General features: G+C 43.2%; 1 protein-coding gene across 17 annotated transcripts in view; it reads right to left on the bottom strand.

Annotated features, from left to right (window-relative positions):
• Positions 1 to 20,295, bottom strand: part of birc6 (baculoviral IAP repeat containing 6) — a 153,632-nt gene that overhangs the window by 127,412 nt on the left and 5,925 nt on the right. For 15 of the 17 annotated variants that reach the window (XM_021610071.2, XM_021610147.2, XM_021610181.2 and 12 more), the window contains exons 3-13: positions 17,356 to 17,493; positions 12,198 to 12,391; positions 11,915 to 12,035; positions 11,538 to 11,620; positions 10,598 to 10,820; positions 10,113 to 10,279; positions 9,934 to 9,992; positions 8,334 to 9,827; positions 2,472 to 2,621; positions 1,920 to 2,145; positions 392 to 552 (exon numbers count right to left, since the gene is read on the bottom strand). In XM_021610071.2, coding sequence (XP_021465746.2) covers positions 392 to 552; positions 1,920 to 2,145; positions 2,472 to 2,621; positions 8,334 to 9,827; positions 9,934 to 9,992; positions 10,113 to 10,279; positions 10,598 to 10,820; positions 11,538 to 11,620; positions 11,915 to 12,035; positions 12,198 to 12,391; positions 17,356 to 17,493 — 3,016 coding nt within the window. The remainder of the gene's footprint in view (positions 1 to 391; positions 553 to 1,919; positions 2,146 to 2,471; positions 2,622 to 8,333; positions 9,828 to 9,933; positions 9,993 to 10,112; positions 10,280 to 10,597; positions 10,821 to 11,537; positions 11,621 to 11,914; positions 12,036 to 12,197; positions 12,392 to 17,355; positions 17,494 to 20,295) is intronic. The other 2 variants (XM_021610114.2, XM_021610217.2) reach the window with 1 other exon arrangement.

Below are 20,295 nucleotides of genomic sequence, written 5' to 3'. Positions count from 1 at the left end.
ACACAAAACGGAACCCAGCAAAGAATAAAACTGATTTTATAGGGCCCTGGAATATAACAAAAATAGCTTAATTGTCAAACCAAAATTCATGAAAATAGCTGGATTAACTTCTTAATTGAATACCATCTCAGTAGCCCAACACACTTCTTAATAGATCACTTCGACTGACTTAATAAGATTATTACTCCTATTTTTCCTATTGTGTGACGCTGTGAAAAATATTTTTTGGGGTGTGGCCAAATCATGGGCTGGTGTCACAAACTAAAAAGGTTTGTGGCACCAGAGTCACCAGGTGAAAATGTTACTCTGGAGTCCTGCATAGTCTATGCTCAAGATACTATATTTAAAAAATTTGCCAAGGCAACATAGAGATAGCGGTGAGTGACCTCACCGTTGACCTTGCCCAGACCTGGGGCCTTGTTCTTCAGCAGGGTGATCTGGATCTGAGGAATGTTAGTGATGTTGGCATTCATGACGAACTTGAAGTCCACGTGGCCCACCATGCAGGCCTTGGGAAGGACCAGTTCAAATACATGCTCGTCCCAGCTGGAGCTACAGACAACAAAGAAAGCATGGCCGCATTATTCACCTCCTCAAATACTTCCTAAAATCAAGACATCCTAGGCTACTTTTTTTTTTATATATAGGCGCATGTGAGACTGTTAAAACCAGTTGCATCTCTAGGGGCGCTATTTCATTTTTGGATAAAAAACGTTCCCGTTTTAAGCGCGATATTTTGTCACGAAAAGATGGTCGACTATGCATATTCTTGACAGTTTTGGAAAGAAAACACTCTGAAGTTTCAGAATCTGCAAAGATTTTGTCTGTAAGTGCCCCAGAACTCATTCTACAGGCGAAACCAAGATGATACGTCAAACAGGAAATGAGCAGAATTTCTGAAGCTCTGTTTTCTAATGTCTCCTTATATGGCTGTGAATGCGACAGGAATAAGCTTAGACCTTCTGCCGTTTCCCCAAGATGTCGGCAGCATTGTGACGTATTTGTAGGCATATCATTGGAAGATTGGCCATAAGAGACTACATTTTCCAGGGGTCCGCCCGGTGTCCTTTGTCTAAATTTGTGCGTAATCTTCAGGTGCGGGCATTTTCTCCTGGGATTCAGGAGAGAAAGCACACTTCCACGAACGATATATCATCGAAGAGATATGTGAAAAACACCTTGAGGATTGATTCTAAACAACGTTTGCCATGTTTTCAGTCGATATTATGGAGTTAATTTGGAAAAAAGTTCGCGTTTTGAGGACTGAATTTTCTTTTTTTTTTGGTAGCCAAATGTGATGTACAAAACGGAGCTATTTCTAATACACAAATAATCTTTTTGGAAAAACTGAGCATCTGCTATCTAACTGAGAGTCTCCTCATTGAAAACATCTGAAGTTCTTCAAAGGTAAATGATTTTATTTGAATGCTTTTCTGTTTTTTTGTGTAAATGTTGCCAGCTGAATGCTAATGCTAAATGCTACGCTAAATGCTACGTTAGCCATCAATACTGTTACACAAATGCTTGTTTTGCAATGGTTGAGAAGCATATTTTGAAAATCTTAGATGACAGTGTTGTTAACAAAAGGCTAAGCTTGAGAGCTAGCATATTTATTTCATTTCATTTGCGATTTTCATGAATAGTTAACATTGCGTTATGTTAATGAGCTTGAGTCTGTATTCACGATCCCGGATCCGGGATGGGGAGATCAGAAAGGTTAACATACAAGTTAAAAAGGAACATGTAGGTGTGGTCCTCAATGAGGAATTTAGAATGGGTCTGTATATTCCAAATGTACAGCCATTGTGATTGTATATTAATAGTGTGACGTTTGTGGATAGACTTAAGAGAAATGAGTCACTGACTACACATACCCATAAGGATTCTACTCACACCCATACCCACACGTCCGTCCGTACCTGTCACTCTGCAGCTTCCAGGTGCGTGTGTGCTGGGCGGCGTCTCCATGGTGCTGCTGGTGCAAGTGCTGGGGGTGGCGACGCTGCTGCTGCTCCTGCTGCACCTCCACCCAGCAGGGCGGCACTGTGGCCGAGAAGCGCGGCGTCAGTGTTTCGAAGCGCGTCAGCTCCACCAGCGACGTCAGGCTCTCCACAGCCAACACTTGGTCCACCAGGAGGTCAACTCCTTACCGGGAGAAGAGGTTGGCAGAGTACAAAATATATATATATATTTAAAAAATGAAAGGCCACGGGGATGTAAAGAACTTATGAAACCGGAAAATGTATTGTTGCTATTCCAGTCTGTACAGTATAACGTTGTCAATCAGCATATGATTTCACTGGAAAGAGGGTTCCAATAAGCAATGACCAGTCAGTTATCAATATCCATGAAATATATTTCATAGGTGTTCATAGTCAGCAATGGTGAAATGAGGCAACAGGGCTGCACAGTTATTGAATGAGCGGAGAGGCAGCAGAGATGTGAAGTGTAAAGGGGTCTGTGTCTCCTACCTGTGATCCCTGGGCTCGAGGGGTTGGAGGAGGGCTTTGCCCCCTCCAACAGCTGTTCAGCCCCTTTAGAAAGGGGGCCATCGACAAAAATGTCGCTGTCATCTACATCGTCACACACACCTCCAATTTGAAGGAAATGAAGTTCTCCACCTAGAGGGGGGGTTAGATAACTGCAGTCAGACTTAAAATTCTTAATGTGAAATGGATCCAAAGATTTCATAAATACATTTCTGTTTAGTTGTCATTTTAACACAATAACTGCTCTACCAAAGAAATGGATTTTCCCTTAAAATCAATCATCCCTGCTTGAAGATATTTTTATTTTATCATATGACAACTAGGATGTGCACGGTTCTTCAACTATTCGAACAGACTTTGGTATTAGAATACTTTCGAATATAATTTGTGAGAAAAATTAAGCCTATTTTAACACTGAAAAAGCTTTTTATAAATTACAATATCCATGTGACATTGTTACAAGGGTACACAGTGCCTTCAGAAATTATTCACAGCCCTTTACTTTATCCACATTGTTGTTAAAGCCTGAATTTAAAATTGATTACATTTAGATTTGTCACTGTTATACACACTAAAGTCAAAGTAGTCAAAGTGTAATTGTATTTTTTTTCTTTAGAAATTAATAAAAAATGAAAGGCTGCAATGTCTTGAGTCATTAAATATTCAACCCCTTTGTCATGGCAAGCCTAAATAAATTAAAGAGTAAAAAACGTGCTTAACAAGTCACATAATACATTGCATGGACTCACTCTGTGTGCAAGAAGTGTTCTAACATGATTTTTGAATGACTACCTCATCTATGTACCCCACACATACAGATAACTGTGAGGTCCCTCAGTTGAACAGTGCATTTTAAACACAGATTCAACCACAAAGACCAGGGAGGTTTTCTAATGCCTCACAAAAGGCACCTATTAGTAGAAGGCAAAGAGGAAAAAAAAGCAGACATTGAATATCCCTTTGAGCATGGTGAAGTTATTAATTACACTATGGATGGTGTATCAATACACCCAGTCACAACAAAGATACAGGCGTCCTTCCTAACTCAGAGGAAGGGACAGCTAGAGTTTAATGGCTGTGATAGGAGAAAACGGAGGGCTGCTCAACAACATTGTAGTGGCGCCACAACAGTAACCTAATTTACAAAGTCAAAAGGAAGCCTGTGCTGAATAAAAAAAATATTCTAAAACATGCATCCTGTTTGCAACAAGGCAACAAGCAATTCACTTTTTGTCCTGAATACAAAGTGTTGAGTTGGATTTGCCCCCAGCATATTACTGATAACCACCATATTTCCAAGCATAGTGATGGCTGCATCATGTTATAAGTTTTCTTATAAAAAAATGTAACTAGGCAAGTCAGTTAAGAACAAATTCTTATTGAAAATGACAGCCTAGAAACAGGGGGTTAACTGCCTGTTTAGGGGCAGAACAACAGATTTTTACCTTGTCAGCTCGGGCTTTCGATCTAGCAACCTTTCAGTTACTAGCCCAACGCTCTAACCACTCGGCTACCTGGCGCCCCTCGTAATAGTTAAGGACTGGGGAGTTTTTCAGGATGAAAAAAAGAAATGGAATGGCGCTAAGCACAGGGAAAATCCGAGAGGAAAACCTGGTTCAGTCTGCTTTCCACCAGACACTGGGAGATTAATTTACCTTTAAGCAGGACCATGAATGTTCCTGAGTGGCCTAATTACAGTTTTTACTTAAATCTGATTGAAATGGAAAGACCTGAACATGGTTGTCTCGCAATGATCAACAACCAATTGGACAGAGCTTGAAGAATTTTGGAAAAAAATTATTATATTGTAATTCGTTTTTTGTTTTAAAATGGGCAAATGTGCACAATCCAGGTGTGGAAAGCTCTTAGAGACATACCCAGAAAGACTCACAGCTGTAATTGCTGCCAAAGGTGCTTCTGCAAAGTATTAAGTCATTGAATACTTATGTAAATTAGATATACTACTGTATTTTATTTGTTTATACATTTGCAAAGATGAGTGAGGACAAAAATACTGTAAAAAAGGGGGTTGAAAAATGACTCATGGCTAACTACCAGGAAGTTTGAGTGGGCAGGGAGCTTATAATCAAGGCTGTAACAAAATGTGAAATAAGTCATGGGGTCTGAATACTTTCCATGACACTTTAAATGATTCATTACCTCGTACCCCTGCACATTCACTCTGTACTGGTACACCTTGTATATAGCCTCGTTTTTATTGTCACTATTTCCATTATTATTACTTGCTTTTTAACTCTGCACAGCTGAGAAGGGGCTCGTAAGTAAGCATTTCACTGTAAAGTCTACACCTGTTGTTTTCAGCGCATGTGACTAATACATTTGATTTGGTAACTAGTGACGACCGGTAGCCTTCATGTAGCTTGTAGTTTATGTTGGCCAAACCAAGTGGCAAAGTGACTCAATGTGTGTAGCAAGTGGAGAGTTCAATAATGCAATGCATTTTTCTTTTAAATGCTGAATGAGGAGAAGGCTATAAAGTGTCGCACAGTATACCGAAAGGTCTATACTTTATCCATACCAGAACATGAAAGAAAACGGTTCTGTACTCAAATTTGTTACATTCAGTACTTCTGTCAAACAAGCCTCACATCATCTACTGATTGAAAGTGCAGCTGAAATCCCCTAGCTCGAGTGCACAGTGGCTGCTCCACTCTTTTCTAGCTCTTGCCCAGGGATCATCAACTCGATTCAGCCACAGGCCAATTCATTTCTTGAGCAGATGGTCAGGGGGCCGTAACAAACTACAAATAATCTGTACACTGCAAATTGACAACAAGAAGCACAGATATATTTTTAACCAAAACATTTTCAAACCTTGCTTACGTTTGTATACAATCACATACAGGTGAAGTCAGAAGTTTACATACACTTAGGTTGGAGTCATTAAAACCTGTTTTTCAACCACTCAACACATTTACTGTTAACTGACTTGCCAAAACTATAGTTTGTTAGGACATCTACTTTGTGCATGACAAATGATTTTTCCAACAATTGTTAACGGACAGATTATTTCACTGTATCACAATTCCAGTGGGTCAGAAGTTTACATACACTAAGTTGACTGAGCCTTTAAACAGCTTGGAAAATTCCAGAACATGATGTCATGGCTTTAGAAGCTTCTGATAGGCTAATTGACATCATTTGAGTCAATTGGAGGTGTACCTGTGGATGTATTTCAAGGCCTACCTTCACACTCAGTGCCTCTTTGCTTGACATCATGTGAAAATCAAAAGAAATCAGCCAAGACCTCAGAAAAATAATTGTAGACCTCCACAAGTCTGGTTCATCCTTGGGAGCAATTTCCAAATGCCTGAAGGTACCACGTTCATCTGTACAAACAATAGTATAAACACAATGAGACTACGCAGCCGTCATACCCCTCAGGAAGGAGATGCGTTCTGTCTCCTAGAGACTAAAGTAATTTGGCGCGAAAAGTGCAAATCAATCCCAGAACAGCAAAAGGACCCTGTGAAGATGCTGGAGGAAACACGTACAAAAGTATCTATATCCACAGTAAAACGAGTCCTATATCGACATAACCTGAAAGGCCTCTCAGCAAGGAAGAAGCCACTGCTCTAAAACCGCCAAGCAAGACTACGGTTTGCAACTGCACATGGGGACAAAGATGGTAATTTTTGGAGAAATGTCCTCTGGTCTGATGAAACGAAAATAGAACTGTTTGGCCATAATGACCATAGTTATGTTTGGAGGAAAAGGGGAGGCTTGCAAGCCCGAAGAACACCATCCCAACCGTGAAGCACAGGGGTGGCAGCATCATGTTGTGGGGGTGCTTTGCTGCAGGAGGGACTGGTGCACTTCAAAAATAGATAATATCATAAGGCAGGAAAATTATGTGGATATATTGAAGCAACATCTCAAGACATCAGTCAGGAAGTTAAAGCTTGGTCAAAAATGGGTCTTGCAAATGCACAATGACCCCAAGCACACTCGCAAAGTGGCATAAGGACAACAAAGTCAAGGTATTGGAGTGGCCATCACAAAGCCCTGACCTCAATCCCATAGAACATTTGTGGGCAGAACTGAAAAAAGAGTGTGCGAGCAAGGAGGCCTACAAACCTGACTCAGTTACACCAGCCCTGTCAGGAGGAATGGGACAAAATTCACCCAACTTATTGTGGGAAGCTTGTGGAAGGCTATCTGAAACATTTGACCCAAGTAAAACAATTTAAAGGCAATGCTACCAAATACTAATGGAGTGTATGTACATTTCTGACCCACTGTGAATGTGATGAAAGAAATAAAAGCGGAAATAAATCATTCTCTCGACTATTGTTCTGACATTTCACATTCTTAAAATATAGTGGTGATCCTAACTGACCTAAGACAGGGACTTTTTACTAGGATTAAATGTCAGGAATTGTGAAAAACTGAATTTAAATCTATTTGGCTAAGGTGTATGTAAACCTCAGACTTCAACTGCATATCTCTATTATGCTTGGGAATACTTTGAAACAGATTTTCTAAATTAAAATAATTTGGAGCTGATTTGCTGGGGTTTTTACAGTCTTATGTCCAAATTATTATAATTTTTTTTAATCACCGCAGGCCAAATTCATGCTAGCTTCACACTCATGCTGCACAGTAGTTAAGATACTTGAATAGGGCCTCCCGGGTGGCGCAGTGGTTAAGGGCGCTCTACTGCAGCGCCAGCTGTGCCACCAGAGACTCTGGGTTCGCGCCGAGGCTCTGTCGTAACCGGCCGCGACCGGGAAGTCCGTGGGGCGACGCACAATTGGCCTAGCGTCGTCCGGGTTAGGGAGGGGTTGGCCGGTAGGGATATCCTTGTCTCATCGCGCACCGGCGACTCCTGTGGCGGGCCGGGAGCAGTGCACACTAACCAAGGTTGCCAGGTGCACGGTGTAGCCTCCGACACATTGGTGCGGCTGGCTTCCGGGTTGGATGCGCGCTGTGTTAAGAAGCAGTGTTGGGTTGTGTATCGGAGGACGCATGACTTTCAACCTTCGTCTCTCCCGAACCCGTACGGGAGTTGTAGCAATGAGACAAGATAGTAGCTACTAAACAATTGGATACCATGAAATTGGGGAGAAAAAGGGGTAAAAAAAAAAATAATACATTTTTCTTTTAAGATACTTGAACACGCCATGTAGAAACTATTAATTACTGTTTGCAAAACATTACAGTAACTTCCAGCTTTGTAAGCTAACTTCCTTACTACCTTACAGCTGAAGCTAACATCAATTCACTACCCGAGTACTTGCAAACCATAATGCAAAGTTAGTTACAAGTTAGCTAGTCTTGGCTGAAGCCAAGTTGCCTTGGCTACTGCATCTCTCTCTACCTCCCTCCGTCTGCAGACTTCAATCTCACACACACACCGGCTCCGCTGCAGCAATAGCGCAGCGGCCTCTCTCCTTCGCGCAGCAGTGCTCAGGTTAAAAACATAAAAATAATAACATTTATTTAGAATATATGGATATTCTACCAAACTTAATGATACTATTCCAATAGTGAAATAATTTAAAAACCCCACTTGTTTCTTTTTCTACTTTCAATAAATGCCAGCCTGCAGCACAGACTGTAAAACAGCTGGTGGACCAAGCCACACAAATGTTCAAAAACAAACCTGACTCCCTAGAACACATTACCCCCCTCCAGGCTTCGCTCACGTCTCACACACACACACACACAGGTCATCTTTTTTCATTGTTGTATCATATATAGTAATCACTTATCCAGGCGTTGGCAGATTATTACAATGATAGTACAACATCATCTGCACCATTAAAACCTGGGGAATCTAAGTAATGTCATTTCTGCCTTAGACTCTGATTCATTCCTCACCTTTAGTGCAAGCGCACAGGCGGTCAGTCCCGGAGCAGTAGGTGACAGAGACGAAAGGGTCAATCTCATCCACCGTCCCATCCGTCTTGGGCGGCTCCACTTTGGCCAGGACCTCCAAAGTGGAAAGGTCTAGGATCATTATGTACCCTGCCTGAGTGGTGATCACCAGGTGGCCCAGTCCAGCCACGTCTGCCTGCTTCACCTTGGTGCTGCTGGTACCAGTCCCTGGCCCACACCCAGACACATGGCCGCAGCCAGAGCCATTTTTAAACCCACGCTGAGGTTTCTCCTCTGAGGCCTCCTCGCTGTCGTCCTCCCTTCCATCCAGCACGTCTGGCGGAAGCAGGATGAGGGAGGTGACGGCGTCCCGGGGGTCTCTGATGTGCTGCACCTTGATAGGCTCCTCCTCCAGAGTGACAATGCGGGTGGAGTAGTTGAGCTTGTAGAGGGCCAGGTAGCCTCCACCCCCACAGCCTCCCAGGGCCCTGGACGGCTGTTGCTGCTGCTGGTCAGGCGGGGGCAGGATGAGTGGGGTCTGAGGGGGCGAGGCGGAGGCGAGGGCTTCGTGTCCGTTGGCCAGTGTGGGCAGGGGCTGGAGCTCTCCCTTGCGGCGGCTGCAGAGGGCTGAGTGGAGGCGGTTGAGGTTGTTGAGGACCTCCACCTGGTTGATGGCACTGAGAGACTCCACAGAGCAGGGCTGTAGCCCCACCAGCAGGTGCACGCCGTCTGAGCAGGGCGTGATGGAGTCCACGTAGAGGTTCTCCTCCTCCAGCTGCTTGGGCAGCCGCAGACACTGCACCAGGGCTCCCGGCCGCGGCGCAAGCGAGCTCCACTTGTCCCCGTCCAGGGTGGCTAAATTGGCGGCAGCGTCTGCAAACTGCTGGATGTAGGTGATGGGCGGGTCTTGGAGCAGCAGCTGCTCGTGGGTGTCAAACTCCATCTCGATGATCTGCGGCACGGAGAAGCCCTCCTCATGCAGCCCCTTGCTCATTAGATTGTTCATCTGAGCAAACACCTTGCCCGACGACTTCTCCTCCGACTCCTTGAAGCTGTAGAGCAAGAGCACGGGCATAGTCCTGCGCACGGTGGGTGCGGCCGAGTTGGGCGAGCCCAGCTCCAAGGGAGTGAGGTTACAGGACTCTATCTCCATGGGGCCCTGGTCAGGCACGACATGGGGAGGCTCGGGGCCCTGAGTCCTGAGGGGGCCGTCCATGGAGCGGCGGGAGGAGGGGAGTGGGGCAGCAAGGTAACTGAGCAGGCCTCCAGCCAGCAGGCAAGGGAAAGGAATGTTGTGGTGCTCCGGGAGCTTCTCCTTGGCCTTGTCGGCCTTGGCCTGGGCCAGGGAAGGGTTGGCACCCAGCTCCTCCAGGTCCTTGACTGTGTCCTCCAACACGCTGGCCACAACCTCCCACTGGAGTTTCTCTGGCTGCTGCAGGACGCTGAGCGCTGTCACACCCAGGCTCACCTCCATGCTCTCCCTCTGGGACGGGTGGCCTGGGAACAGGAAAGACACAAATAAATGCGATAGGTCATCTTATGGATACCTAGAAAGTAGTCTACGGACCGAAAGAATAAGAAGATTTGAAGAGTGACTTTATACCCGTCACGGACTCTGATCTGGAATGCTCTTCACTGTCAGAATCCTCCAACTGGTCATCACTGGCAGAGAGACAAAGAAAAAGAGGTCCTAACAGATTTCCTTTATTTTACACATACACTTAACACAACTCCATTTAAACTCTCATTGACTAGGTGTGCATAGAGTGTGTCCAGTAGTACCTGTCCCCCTCTAGTTTTGGTATGTCTGAGCAGCTTGAGGAGTCCTCTAGCCAGGCTAAGGTGGGCCTCCTGGACTCCTGGGTCCCCAGGGCCTGCTCGCTCCCAGACAGAATCAGCTGTCGCAGGATCGCCGGGTCGTAGGGGTTGATTTCAAATTTCAAGTGCACCTGAAGGGAAAGCAAAAACAATCATGAATCTTCAAATCAAACATGAGAAATAACAACAGGCACATAGAGATACATGTATTATATATTCATGCCTTCATAAGTTTTATGTATGTCAATAAAGTCTGACATCCAGGACTCACGCTCATGCCACCCAGACACACACCAAAAGCATAGCATGGAGGCAGACATCAGCAAAACTCTACTTCTTTACCCAATGACATTACTTTGAAATATTGACTTCACCAGTTCCCCTAGGGCCAGATGAAACCTTCACATTGTCATCAGTATCATGTTTCCCACCACGCCGCGCAGCCTTACCTTCATGAGCTTGGACACGTCCCAGATGCAGATTTTGCCACGCTTTGTGGCGGCTGCCAGGAAGTGGGGGCAGCTGCCGAAGCCGTAGCAGGCGATCTTATCTGAGCCGTCAGGGGTGGGGAACTGGGCGGGGCTGGTGGCCAGAGTGACGGACAGGGGCACGTTCTGAGTGTGCTCACCCTTCACAAACGGACAGTTGGGGGAGTGACGCTCGTGCTCGGACCTGACGAGAAGGCGGAGGTCATGGTCATTATGTTGTTTAGAGGTGAATTAATGTGCGATCTGAATGTTCTGTGGTGTGTGTGTGTGAGAGAGAGTGCTGAGCGATTAGTAGTTTGTTTGGTCGGTTCCATTTCAGTTAAATTATTTAAAAGTAGTCACGGTTTGAGATTTGATTTAAATGCATTAAAAGGCAATATAAAATAATGACATTACAATGATTTTAGAGCTTTTTAAAAGTGCCCGTCCAGAGATCTGTATATAATGAATGACGAGATGCTCATGTCTCTACCCTGAGATTGGGAGTCGTTGTCCCAAAGGCAAGGTTAGGTCCAAAATAAACCAATAGAAATACATTGGGATTATTTTGGACAGATTTTGTTAAAGAGTGTAACCTTTCGCTTCGCCTCTTCCTCTCTGACCCGTGTCCGAGACTGAAAAAAATGGTGCAATGGATTATGGTGACTGTAGTTAATTACCACCTTTCTGCGCTGAACTAGGCTGAATATTTGCTTAATAAAAACTACAGCACCAGCATCTCACATAGCTCAAGAGTTGATTTCACTTGTGAATGATTGGATTTCTCTCTAGAGAACGAATCGTTAGGACAACAAAAACAGCCCCGAAATTAATGAATTCAAGTAATTGAACCTAAATTCTATTATAATCCCCAAAATTAACTAAATGTTGGTTAATCGCTCGGCACTAATGAGTGACTCACCATGGTTCATCAGTGGGCTCCCAACACACTAGGCAGACACTGCATGTGAAACACATTGCCCTGTCATCACCGGTAGAGGCAGGCTGCAGAGAGAGAAAAGGAATTTCACAACAAGAAGGGACTCCAAGCCAAGCATCATGAGGCTCAGCCATACACACTATTAAAAAAAAACTAATCTTTTACACTTTATGTACAGAAATATTATGCCTCTTTATACTGCATCAGCAATAATGTGCCATGCAGCAACTTGGGTCTCAAACGGCATGCAAACTAGTGTGTGCGTGCATGATAAACATGTAATTGGAGGATCAAATGTACATTTTTCTTCACTATGCAAGCATTAGAGGGAGAGATGATGGGAGAGGTGGTGTCCTTACACTGCCTACCTGGTGGTAAAATCCTGCTTGGGCCATGGGGTCAGGCTGTGCCCACCTGTACCCGGCATGGGGCCACGACATGAACGTTTCTCTCCTATTTGCCTCACTGTACATCAATGATCTGAAAGACAGACCGCAAGGGTCAAACTTGTCAATCCAGAAATACAGGCAAAACAAAAGGAACGAAATACATCCGATTGGTATTGGGGAGATGAGGTTATTTGAGTCATTTTAACGCCTCTGGTGCATTATGAGGTTTGTCATGGTTTAAGGTCCTGCTCACCTATCTACAGAGCGCCCTGGGCCCACCCCCAGCTCAGGCCGTGCACTTGGTAAGAGGTAGGAGAGCCTGTCCATGATGGACGAGGCCACAGACAAGGCAGCGACGTTCTGGTTGATCTTCTTCAGCTCAGTCACGATGGCACTGGCGACCAACTTTAGCACATGGTGTGGAAGATGAAACGTCACTGTTGCCCACTGGAGAGGGAAAGACAGTGTTAGAGGGAAAAGGATAGAGCAGTGTCCAGCGAGCCTAGTTTAATTTTTGTAGTACCGCATCCCATCCCTGCTGGTACAAATAAAATTTAAAACAACCATGGTTTGCCTTATTTCCTATATATTATACAATGTATGCAATTATGTGAGAGGTCAGTTGGAAAGTGAAAATTCAATATTGGGACAGAAGTGGATGGTTACATGATTGTGAGTTAAGAAGGAAAAGAGGTTGGACGTTGGGTAAACTTCCAATATCAGGCCTTGGTGTATTTATTTTAATACAAGGGAGAGAAGAAAAAAAACATTCACAATATAGGTACGTCACGGTATACCAAGATAAATTACTGGGCGCTAAATGAAATAGTGCAACAGCAAAGTGATTTTGATGTAACAGAGTGCTGGTTGGCGCTGAAGGCCAGTGGAGAGGATTCTTCTGCCATGGTTCTCAGCAATGGAAGCTATGGAACCAGTGGTAAAATAATGTGCATGAGTAAACAGTCATGTCTGGGGTAGGGTTTAATAGTGGGAACCGAGTTAGAGACTTCAGACAGTTATCCCATTCCCCGGGATAAATAAACTGGTAAATTACAATATATCATTTATATGAACAGCATGATGTGAAACTGAACTGTTATATGCAATGTCTTAATCTGGCTTCCCACTGTAGGGTAGGCCTACCTACTTTTATTAATTCACCTGCGTAAAGCTTCAATAAAACTAATGCCACCAAGGAAGAAAACTACATCTGCAAGGGCAAAATTGAAGCCTGTTTCATCCGGACCCACATCCATGCAAGTGTTGCAATGCAAGTGTATAGAGGGGGCTTCAGCAAGAGAACAGGGGGGTTTAGCGGCAAAACGTTCTAGAACGATGCAGTCTTACCTCAAGGCGATGTAAGCACTGGATGAAATTCGAGCAGAAATTGCCGCGAGGGACAGCTTCTCCTACCATGCTATTGCAGACAGTATTGCGGTACACACATCTACCATATCGGCCAGACTGTTCCAAACGTGTGCTGCAGTCCAATTTGAACTTGAGCCCTTTCCCACTCTTCCATCACAGACCTCCGACTTGCTAAAGTTATGTGCAATCTTCCTCACTTCCTCCACTGTGCTACACAGATCCCTTTTCAGCTCGTAGCCTACTGGGTGTCTTCTTCAACATCAACACAAAGTTTATGTTGCCATTTAAATGCATTTTATGCCGTGGCTATATATATATATATATATATATATATATATATATATATATATATATATATATATATATATATATATATATATATATATATATATATATATATATATATATATATATATATATATATATATATATATATTTTTTTTTTTTTTTTACCTTTATTTAACTGGGCAAGTCAGTTAAGAACAAATTCTTATTTTCAATGACGGCCTAGGAACAGTGGGTTAACTGCCTGTTCAGGGGCAGAATGACAGATTTGTACCTTGTCAGCTGGGGGATTTGAACTTGCAACCTTTCGGTTACTAGTCCAACTCTCTAACCACTAGCTACCCTGCCGCCCGATGTATGCTAGCCTAAGTGTATTTGTCCAACATTTTACTTTGTCAGGTGTTGATTTATTTAACTATCATAAAACAAAACCTTGCAAGATTATCGATGACTCTTGCTTTAGAATTACATGCTTTAGAACGACACTTCCTGTTTTGGCGGGAAATACCACGTTACCCAGGAGAAAAGTTATTTATTCTTGAAATGGAACATTAGCCCTAGTCTGGAGTAACTCACTGGTTATAGAACAAGATTATCTTACAAAGATACACACATCCCTGTTAAATAAGACTGAACTAGTAGGTCACCCAGTCCTATGTGAGTGAGAGCTTAATCTCTCTACATAGAGGTGTGTTTAAAATCTTTGGAGCATAGCCAAAGGGCGGGTGTTGTGCTGCATGGCAGGAACACAACAATATACGAGGGAAAGGCAGAGAACAATGGTGAGACGGAAATGGATTTATAAACTAAGATGTTCATAAAAAAATTGTATAAGAACAAATATCCTTTTCTTGTGGGCGTTTTATGGCAGACAGGACGCATATATATTAGACATCGAGTGTGTCACACGTGGGGAGTCAAAGGCTAATGTTGAACTTGGACCAGCCTCACCATCCACCAGTGACTAGCAGATTGGACTCCAATTGGAGTCAGTGTAATGGATGATGGTTTGCTGTAGAAGCACACTGGCAGGGATGCCCACAGAGGCAGTGGTAAGGCAGCGTCCTCAGCCCTTGGCAGCCCAGCACATACCAGGAGATACACATCCAATTCTGGAGGAGGAAGTAAAGGGGTGAGTAAATAGGGAATTCCCAGTGCCTTGGCTTTCACATTACACACCGATAGCTTTCTGGCCAAACTCTATGCATCGAGGGAGGTGGGGGTGATTTTAAGATTGACATTCTGATTTGTTTTAGCCCAGGTTCAATTACACAGAGTGGAGAGTGGGCATTGGGACAGAAGCGGTGCTAGTCCCCCTGCTCTGGCTATTAAATATGCCGATGAGGTCTGCAGTTTCTGCTCTTTGTCGCAGACTGCAGTCAGGTCTCAGGATCTCACCGGCACTGAAAGAGAGCGCATGTACGCATAATCAAAGAGACAAACGCAATGTCACACAACCACAGTCTTTCCTCATTGTTAGACCTGCACTGAACATAAAGGAAACTGGTTTGGGAGAGTGTGGGGAAATTATAAGCCGATTGAAGAATCACCGTTTTTGCTAGAACCAAAACCGCACTTATCCATCCACAGAGCAACACGATATCAAGGAAAGCAGAAGGCTACCAAATTACAAATCACACGATTAGGGCTGGCACAATCACCGTATAACTTGTCATCGACAGTTAACGATAAACAGTCATGAAAATAAAATAAAACATCATGAACATTTAAAAACAAATTGTGTGGAACAAACAGAAGGACGGCCGGGCACCCGTGCAGTTGAGTCGCATAAAAATAGAATGAATAAAAAAAGGCTAGGAACCTCTAACACCGGCAATTTGACTGGTAAACTCATGGGTACCCTCGCAATGGCTGCCTGGTATTGTGATTCAATCATTTTTCAGGGTAATGCATCATTTTCATTAAAATGATAACTTATGTGGCTCATGCAATGGGATTTATTTTTTGTAATGTCAGTTGAATGAACAAATCACAAAACATATTGATGGGAACTCTCAGTGCACTAAAGTGCGACCAAGTTGGTCACATACGCAAGAAAATATTTGGCTGTGCTACTAGTTTTATTTTGGGAGCACTGTGTGACTATGAACTTAATATCCCAGATGCGTGTTTCTCTAGGGCACTCAGAAACAACTAAGTGCAGATTTGTTAGGGTCATGGTTGCACAACCGTTACAGCGTACACGGCTTGCTTTTAAAGATCTGACCCATATTACCGGCGCAACATTTTGATCCAATATCTGATTGCCGCTTTTACATCCCTAAACCATCTCATTGGCCATTCTAAAACTACTCGCGCGTCATTAACCATTTGTTTACACTTTGTTCAGTCATGTTACCTCCTTGGCTAACTAGCTAACAACCTGGTAACTTTACCAGTATATCCAAACATTTGGGGGCACAAACCGAAAAGAAAAGGGATATCTTCTTCAGGAGATCAATGATCATAGCAATGAACACATGTTGTCATCACAATCCTGATTATTATGATTTATTTAATTTTTAAATTCAGTGTAATTCACCAAAATAGTGTTTTTACTCGATGTACAAACCTAATATTCCACAAATGACTCATTTCATTGACAGGTAATTGTATCAACATTTTAGCATTTATAATAAACTAATACATTTACAGCGTAACAAATGTGTTTGTCGGGCACAACAAAAAGTAGCTAGAATTGATATAGACCCAATATAAGCTGTATCTCAATCAATTACATTTCATGTGGTGCTCATAGCTTATTTTGTATGTTTCTTTTTTCCTCCTTTTTAAAATTGGGAGTGCTACCAACTAAACATATCAATTTAGAACTTCCTGATTTTACTTCCTGCTTTGCTCCAAAAGCTACACTCGCAATGGCCGCCAGTCCACCCATTATACGATAATTGACTTGAACGGGGACGCCCGTTCTATTCATTACATTTCTATGGCAGCATATGCAGTCAGGAGGACAAAATGAGTTTAAAATTAAAAAACAACGGTAACCAAATTGCTGTGACCACTCATTTGGCCAATAACCGTCACCCAAAATGTCATGGCCGTCACGGCCCTAGACACCATATAGGCCTAGACTAAATACCTAAAATTAGCATTCCCATTTCAATCCCTCAGTACCTTTTAATTAAAATAGCATCCTCTTTAGTCTCCTTTGACTTTGCTACACACTGCTGAAGAACTGGCATTCCCTGGCGTGAGAGCTGTTATATCTGAGCAACACCTCAGCCACAGGAGATGACAGCTCTGGCCCAGCAGCAGACACTGCTCTATCAGGTCCCTAGCATAGCACTGATTAGAATGTGTCAACGAGCTACGCACACTATACATTAAACTTAATGCATTTTCGTGTAAGTCTGACTGCTGCGAGCAAAATAACAGTAACTGACTGTCAGCCCTACTAATAAGAGCTGGCAAGTTTTGAATAATCAAAAGTATATTTCCTAATGTTTGCACTGCTGCACAGTCAATGAACAAACTTGTTCAACCTCTGGCATACTCTCTAACAGGTGATTGACGACTTGCGGTGTCACAGTACAAACAGAGATGTGTTATGTTAGACAACTGAAGTGAACCGCTACACCTGCTTGGTGCATTTGTCTAACACTATTATCTGTGACAATTCTGACAATCTGCAGTGGAAAGACATAACAGCAGAAAACATAATAGCACAACATGAATATGGGTTAGTAGGCAAGTTGTGACACGGTTCGCCTCCTCCCAGAGCGCTGAGTGTGACTCACCTTGGCCACTTTGTGATTGGCTGCAGTCTCGTGTGAGGTATTCTTCAGTCCTTCTTTGAGTTGAGCGATGAAGATGTCGTAGCCCTCTGTGTTTGACACATCTACCTTCTCCAGGCAGGCAGAGAGCATCTGCTGAGCCTGCAGGGAACACCCACAGAGATCCACACTCACGCCATAGTACAAGGGGTAGAGACACAATGGGTTCACTGATGGAACCAAGACCTTTTTACACAAGGTCGTATGCCAATTGTTGTTGAAGTTGTTGACTCATTAGAGTCTGAGTCACCATTCAGATCTCAAATTACATAAACCATTCACAAATGTTACATTAAAAAACATTGTTCTCATTGTCCTGTAAAACTCACTAGGCTTGCTAGTAATACGATTGATTTTCCTGAATAACTTCTAATGCAGCATTATCCACTGCTAGCTGACATGGAGATGCGGTCAATACTCATTAGACAGAGCCTTGGAGAGATGGGCAGATCAGAGAGGACAAAGCAGGCAGGCAGGTGGGAGTTAACAGTAACAGACTGCTGCAGGAGAGGAGGAACAGCCTGGGCAGATCAATAATACTGGCAGCACAAAGTACACACAGCCATGGCAGCAGCCCACAGGGGTTATCGTTTCAACCAGTCTGACCATGCCATGTAACCACGGTCAAATTCATAGACTGAGCTACAAATGCAAGGACTGGGAAGGAAAAAAATAGATACTCCACTCAGCAGGTGGGTCAACAAATGCAAATTAGCTGTGCAACAGGACGGGAAAGGGGTGTCTAAGAAGAAAACAATTTTACTAAATATTATAACATAAGGCAACTCTTTCCCCTCCAGTAAAACATTGGGGCACATGCACTGCCATGCAGCCAATATCAATATTGGGACACCTTCAGAGCATTTCAATGAGGAACAAAACATGGTCTTGGCTGTGAGGAGCAACTAATCCTGGGAAACAGGCAGTGTGTGCTCAGATCTACAAAGCGCCTGTGGTGTGATGATTAAATCATCTTCAGTCTCTCAGAGGAATGACGAGGGGATATGTCTGAGTACATAGGCCTGCTGTCTGTGTGCAGCCTGTAATGATTTAGACATGTGGCACATATAAAACAGACAAAGGTCATAAAGTAAAGTAAGCCTTGCTTTGAAACCAACGGGTTTGCAACAGTCAAGGGTTACAACGATCTGGCTAACCTCGCTGTGAATTTTGATGGGCTGGTACGACAAGAAACAAATAATTAGAAAGATGCATAGCGGTTCTTACTAATGTTATAGCCTTGTTACGTTAGGTAGGATTACTTATTTTCCCCCCCTTAAATGAAAGGCTGCTAGTGCTATTTGAGCCTCACAGCTACTGAAACGTGTCTCAATAACACTTCACTGTTTACTCCCATTTCCACGGGGTGTTATTACCTGTATAATGGGAGTTTAGACATACATTTAACAGCATTAGTGTAAGATTAAACTTCATGGACAGGCTTTTGTTAAACATGAAACAAAGTAGGCCCTAGAATAATGAATAGGATATTTGCTTCTGCCTAGGGGGGGGGGGGGGGGGGGGGGGGGGGGGGGGGGTTAACCTATTGTAAATGGCAAAGTATAGCAGCTGGCAAAAAAGAACAAAATAAACGAGACATGTCTATTATTCCAACACTAAAGCTCGTGGTTGGAACACATATCACTACTTTAAAATCACCAGTCCATTTATGGGCTGGCGTGGTTACATGTGGTCTGCAGTTGTGAGGTCGGTTAGACGTACTGCCAAATTCTCTAAAACGACATTGAAAGCGGCTTATGGTAGAGAATTGAACATTCAATTCTCTGGCAACAGCTCTGGTGGACATTCCTGCAGTCAGCATACCAATTGCATACTCCCTCAACATCTGACATTCTGTTGTGTGACAACTGCACATTTTAGAGTAGCCTTTTATTGCACCCAACACAAGGTGCACCTGTGTGATGAGCGTGCCGTTTAATCAGCTTCTTGATACGCCACACCTGTCAGGTGGCTGGATTATCTTGGCAAAGGAGAACTGCTCACTAACAGGGATGTAAACAAATTTGTGCACAAAATTTGAGAGAAATAAGCTTTTTGGTGCGTATGGAAAATTTAGAGAATATTTTATATCAGCTCGTGAAACATGGGAAAGTTGAGAGTCGCTAATGCACATAATTCACAACGTTAACGAAAGTTTGTCTTCGGGACAACATTTCACCTGCCGTTCACATCCCTAATAGTAGCCTACATTAATAAATTCTACAATTACAATGTATTGGCAACTCAGCAATAGAAACAACAAGGCTTTCAATTAAATTATAAATTGCGGTCTCTTTGCGCATGCCTTTTCAAGAAACGGTTGGGATACCACAATGGGTCCAATTGTACCTGTCTGTAGGCTATATTGAATAACCAGAAGGGGAAACGATGTGTTCAAACAGTTCAATTTAGAAATGTTATGTAACCAAGTCCTACAGATACGACAGCCAGAGATAGACAATGAAAAAAAAGATGCACAACGTCATTAATTATTTTGGGGACATAATGACTGAGTCCTAACTTTATAGTCGCACTCAAATTTTTCTGCAAATCTCATAACGAGATGCGTGATTTACATGAAAGTCTGAGGAACTTGCAAAGGCCAAGAATTGTCACACTCATTAAAACAAATGAACAGGAGTGGTGGATTCTCCACAGTTAGCATGTGCGCTCTCACAGTGGACCAGTTTTCTACATTACTAAACATGCCTGTCGTCAGGTTTGTGTGATTTTAGAGCAAGGTAGACAATGCTTGCAGTAGTGGGACATATTCAAACGATCGATACCTGTGTCCTAATTTGCACTAACAACAGTAAAAAATAGATATTAAAAACAAAGGTAAGATCACAATCAGCCAAAGTAGCACTAACTGTTTTTGAACATCAATAATTGTTGTTCATTGTG

The sequence above is a fragment of the Oncorhynchus mykiss genome, chromosome 1, assembly GCF_013265735.2.
Source record: "Oncorhynchus mykiss isolate Arlee chromosome 1, USDA_OmykA_1.1, whole genome shotgun sequence".
Lineage (NCBI taxonomy): Eukaryota > Metazoa > Chordata > Actinopteri > Salmoniformes > Salmonidae > Oncorhynchus > Oncorhynchus mykiss.
Note: the sequence above shows the minus strand (reverse complement) of the source record. Positions and strands in the feature narration are given on the sequence as shown.